Source organism: Notamacropus eugenii, chromosome 3, assembly GCF_028372415.1.
Source record: "Notamacropus eugenii isolate mMacEug1 chromosome 3, mMacEug1.pri_v2, whole genome shotgun sequence".
NCBI lineage: Eukaryota > Metazoa > Chordata > Mammalia > Diprotodontia > Macropodidae > Notamacropus > Notamacropus eugenii.
The window spans coordinates 228,752,854-228,758,531 of NC_092874.1; the positions used below are offsets into that span (position 1 = coordinate 228,752,854).

General features: G+C 33.9%; 1 protein-coding gene across 1 annotated transcript; it reads left to right on the plus strand.

Annotated features, from left to right (window-relative positions):
• The first annotated feature begins 4,204 nt into the window (after positions 1-4,204).
• On the plus strand, positions 4,205-5,143 carry LOC140531397 (olfactory receptor 6C3). The gene has a single exon (XM_072650354.1). It carries the CDS (start codon positions 4,205-4,207, stop codon positions 5,141-5,143), a length of 939 nt encoding a protein of 312 aa, XP_072506455.1.
• The last annotated feature ends 535 nt before the right edge of the window (positions 5,144-5,678 follow it).

The window sequence follows — 5,678 nt, forward strand, 5'->3', positions numbered from 1 at the left end:
ATGATTACCATTCCTTAGACTTTCTGATCAAAATTGTGTGAAAGAGAACTTTGTCATAGATTCATTCATAACTTCTGTATATATAGCTTCTGTATATATAACTTCTCCCTGACATCCTTTATTAATTTGCTGGATGAATCCCTCAGAGCCCATAGAAAATAGTAGAGAGTAAGATAAATTCAGCTCTAGATAATAGACAATGCTCCTTGCCTGGAAAGTTTGAAAGTATTTTGCCTTCCTTTTTTTGATAACAAGGGGTACCTGTGGTCTTTGAACTAGATTTAAAAAATATTTATAACTATTTCAATACAATTCACTTGCTTTGTAATCCTACATTTTTATTTTATGCATTTAAACTTTTTCTTAGAACGTTTTCCATAAGTTTCACTAGATTCTACAAAGGGTGTTAAGGAGTACATTTAATGACACACAAAAAAAGTTAAGAAACCTGCATCAGAGCAACATCTATCAGCATTCTTTCTAGAATTTTGGAGACTGTTTCTCAGTTTCAGTGGATAGAATTTTATAGGATCTCAAACCAAGAGACTGGTTTGGGTGGAAAGTAACAAAATGAACTGGGAAATATCCCTTTGTCTAGTGTGGAACAAGGATAACAGGGAGTGTTCTTTATTACATAAACATATAACATCTATGTTTCTGTGCAATACATATATGAAAGATGAGTCTGGACAGAGCTACATGAATGTTTAAAATATGCCTCTTCTTACAGAGTAATGTTTTATTACATCTTGATTTTTAAGTAAGTCATAAAGAAAATTCAGGACTCAAATTTTGACTGACGTCATAAAAAGTCTACAAAAGTGAGTAGCATTTGACAATAAGAATTGTTATTTCATTTTCTTCTGGTATCCACTCTTAGTACAAATGATCCTTGAGTTTTTACACCTATCCTTTCAAAATCTATGATTTAAAGTAAATAGAAAACGACTCAATGTGAGAAACAACTCTGTGTCTTGAGTAGTCACTTTGATTTTCTAGAATCACATTTTACCCTTCGAGAAGATATGTTGTTTTAATTGATTTGTCCTGCATTACCTGAGATGGTACTGATTTACAAACAATCAGATTATTATGAAAGACTGCTGTTGCTCCTGTGTTGGGTCACTCAGTCTGGAAAGACTGAAATTCTTGAGTGTGTGCAGGTCCTATGTAAATATGGTACAAAGACTAATATTTCTTGATATTCAAGAGAAGCTCTTCTCCAGCTTCTTCGAGAGAACATTTTAAGGTAATTAAATAAAAAAATTTCATGTAAAAACTAATTAGAATCTTCCGGGGAGAGAGCTTTTCATGCAGTAATGGAGCAAAATCAAGAAATTAAATTTAGCTGAGAACAATATTTAGACTTGTCATTGACTAAAACCACAGACATAAACGTAGTCACTTCCTTTTGGTCTTACAGTTTTCAGTGACATTATGGGGTAATTATAAGTAATGTTTAGAAGAAGAGGTAGTGGTTGATGGGGAATTCATGACTATTTGTTTATTTTGGTTTTGGTCTTTGAATCTTGAGTTATTCAAGAAAGGATGCCATGATCTTCACAGATGAAATTCTTAAATACACTTGCATCTTTTTTATTGATAATTTTTCTTATTTTTAAAAATTTATTTATTTATTTTTAATTTTTAACATTCATTTCCACAAGATTTTGAGTTGCAAATTTTCTCCCCAACTCTCCTCTCTCCCCACCCCAAAACACTCTGAATTCTGATTACCCTTTTCCCCAATCTGCCTTCCCTTCTATCACATCTCTCCCTTCCCTTATTCCAATCTTCTCTCTTTTCTTGTAGGGCAAGATAGATTTCTATACCCCATTACCTGTATTTCTTATTTCCCAGTTGCATGTAAAAACAATTCTCCACATTTGTTCCTAAAACTGAGTTTCATCTTCTCTCCCTTCCTCCCTCCCCACCCATCCCCACTGAGAAGGCAAGCAGTTCAATATAGGCTATATATATGTAGTTTTGCAAAACACTTCCATGATAGTCATGTTGTGAAAAACTAACCATATTTCCCTCCATCCTATCCTGCCCCCTATTTATTCTATTCTCTCCTTTGACCTTGTCCTTCCCCTAAAGTGTTTACTTCTAATTACTCCCTCTTCCCATTTGCCCTCCCTTCTTTCATCCCCCACCCCATTTATCCCCTTCTCCCCTACTTTCCTGTAGTGTAAGATGGATTTTCATACCAAATTGGGTGTGCATGTTGTTCCCTCCTTAAATCAAATGTGATGAGAGGAAGCTTCACTTTTTCCCTCTCACTTCCCCCTGTTTCCCCTCCATTGAAAAAGCTTTTTTTTGCCTCTTTTATGAGAGATAATTTGCCCTATTAGTGCACTTGTATCTTGAAAATGACTTAAGATTTCACTGATTATTCCATGGTACTTTGGGTACTCAAAAATGAGACTGCAGACTAGCTGTTTACATTTTGAACATGAATGTTATTAGTCTTGAAGTTTTTTTTTTAAACCTGGTTGTTACTGTCATTGTATACAGGATGTTAGAAATAGACTAACAAGTTGGTTTTTTTTAACCTCAGTGACTAATGCAAATAATATTTTTAGACATCCATTACTTTTACAAAGGCAAATAGAAGAGCAGATCTCAGTTACAAATACAGAAGTTATTCAAGGCCAACATTTGACTTGGCTTCAGCTTTTTAACTAGTGACATATTTACAAACTCCTGAGGGCTGAGAGAGAAGTAAAATGCTGTCTGTGCTCTGGCAGCAGGAGATCAAAATAAAACCATATATGTCTATAAACAATTATGAGTTTAGGTTTTGTAGTACTCCCCCTCCCCAGGTAATCTGAGCACGTATTTTTGTTTGTTGTTGTTGTTTTACTTCACCAAGTATAAATGTTAAATCATCCACTTGTTGAATCTTTTAAGGATTGTTTCTCATTTCATCATCATGATCCGTTGAACTTGAATGTGATTTGTATTATGACATAGGCAAAATAAAATTATTAATTATAATGTAACAATTACTTTCCACGTATTTTCAGATATAAACAATAATAGCTCTTATTGAATTTAACTTCAGGGAAATAATTTATAATACAAGAATATCTTGTTTTATATACTGTTTGTATAAGCTAGTGAGAAAGACCAAGCTTTGAGTGTGGGGTTCTGCTAATCATCTGTAAAATAAGGTTAAATTAGTGCCACCTTACTCACAGAGTTGTTATGGAAAATATTTGAATATTAAAATGGAAATAGCACCTATTGCTAAAAGGATATTAAAAAATAGGATTCAGAAAGATATCAGAAAGTTAGAATAATGGGTCCAGTTTTTATGAAACATTATATTTGATAAGGATTAAAGACTTATGCCGGTGTTAAAAACTCAGCTTCAGAAGTTCAAAATGGAGAAGTTACGACTGCACAACAGTTTATCTCAAAATGATGAGGTAGGAAAAGGATGATGAATTGAAATCTCAACTTGTGATAATTCTGTGATATGGCAGCTTAACAAACAAACAATATGATCTTTGGCTTTTTTCAGAGCATCTTATGCTCCAAGATTAGAGACACAGTAAAGCTACTGTATTCTGTGATTAGACCACATTTGGATTATTGTTTTAGTTCTGGGTGCCAAACTTTAGTTTACACAAACTTTTGGATTTACATATTGGTGAACAAGCCACATACCCAGAGGAGTGTGACCAGGATACTGAAGAGCTTAAAGATCATATGTATGACTATTGGTTGAAGAAAGTAGGTATATGATAATTGTCTTCAAGTATTTGAAGAACTGTCATATGAAAGAGAGATTGTCATATTTTTGACTTAGCAGAAATTCAGAAATAGGGACGGTCACTTGCAAGTAAGGGTAGAAATTTCAGAAGCAAATTTTTCATATAAAGAAGAAATTCTAAAATTGGAAATGATTTACTAGGTATCTAGTAGGTTGTTATTTACTAGAGTTATCAAAATGTAGGCTAAATGTCCACTTCTATTATGTTATCAAATGGATTCTTGCCCAGATATGGGTTGGATTTGATGGCTTCTATGGTTCCGCTTCTAACTCAGAGATTTTTAAATTCTGTGATAATTTTTTTCTAATTTAAAAAAATTTTGTTAGCTGATTGTTTTGTAGATAAATCTTTCATCTCCATTTGTCCTCATTCTGCTTTCTCATTTTCACCAGTAGGTCTTGTAGTTGGAGGATGAAACAAAAATGAAAAATCATACTGTGATAACAGAGTTCATACTTCTGGGACTTTCGGATGATCCAAAACTTCAGACTGTGATTTTTCTTTTTCTGTTTATTGCTTATATCTTGAGTATTACTGGGAATGTGACCATCATCACCCTTACTCTGGTGCATCCCCACCTACAGACACCCATGTATTTTTTCCTCCGGAATTTTGCTTTCCTAGAAGTCTCTTTCACTACTGTTTGCATTCCTCGATTTCTGGCTACCATTATTACTGGAAACAAAACCATTTCCTTTAACAACTGTGCAGCTCAGTTATTCTTTTTCATTTTTATGGGGGTAACTGAATTTTACCTACTTACAGCCATGTCCTACGATCGTTATGTTGCTATCTGCAAGCCCCTTCATTATACAACCATCATGAACAGTAAAGTCTGCACTTTGCTTGTCTTCTGTGCTTGGCTGGGAGGATTCATTATCATTTTTCCACCACTCATGCTTATTGTACAGCTTGATTACTGTGGATCCAATGTCATTGATCATTTTTCCTGTGACTATTTTCCCCTTTTACAGCTCTCTTGCTCAGACACACATATCTTAGAGGTGATTGGTTTTTATTGTGCTTTGGTGACTCTGCTATTTACTTTGGCATTAGTGATTCTGTCCTATATGTATATCATTCGGACAATTCTGAGAATCCCTTCTGCTAGCCAGAGAAAAAAAGCCTTTTCCACATGCTCCTCTCACATGATTGTCATTTCTATCTCCTATGGCAGCTGCATCTTTATGTATGTGAACCCCTCAGCAAAAGAAAGAGCATCATTGACCAAAGGAGTAGCTATTCTTAATACTTCAGTTGCTCCCATGTTGAACCCTTTCATTTACACCCTAAGGAACCAGCAAGTAAAACAAGCCTTCAAGGATGTTGTTCAAAAGGTAGTGCTATTCTCAAGAAGGTAAATGCTGTATTATAGTAAGTTATGACTTCATTTTCATGAAGTTCTGGTACTTATTATGTTTTGTCTAGCTGTGTATAACCTCTTGTAAATCACTGTTTCTTCTCATTAAAGTTGATTTAATTTTTTCTATCTTCTTTCATACTTCTATTCATTCCTGCCATCCAACACATGTAATAAATGCTTATTCCCTTTCCTTATTGTCTTGCCTTTCTCTTGTCTCATTGCCTTTACATAAATGTCTTATATGTGGAACATGCTTCATCTATATCATCAACTAATAGAATTTCTAGATTTCTAGGTTATTTCAAAGAATAATTCAGGTATTACATATGCCAGACTTTTCCTGATGCCTTGGGTTAAAAAATCAATCAATCAAAATGCATTTATTTTAGTCTGCTTTTTTTCCCCTTCTGTTATCCAAAAAAAAAAAATAAAACAATCGCTATCCTCATGTACTTTTCATTGTGCTTGGAGACATAATATGTACACATATAAGTAATGCTGAATAAATACAAAATATATACAAGGAGATTAAA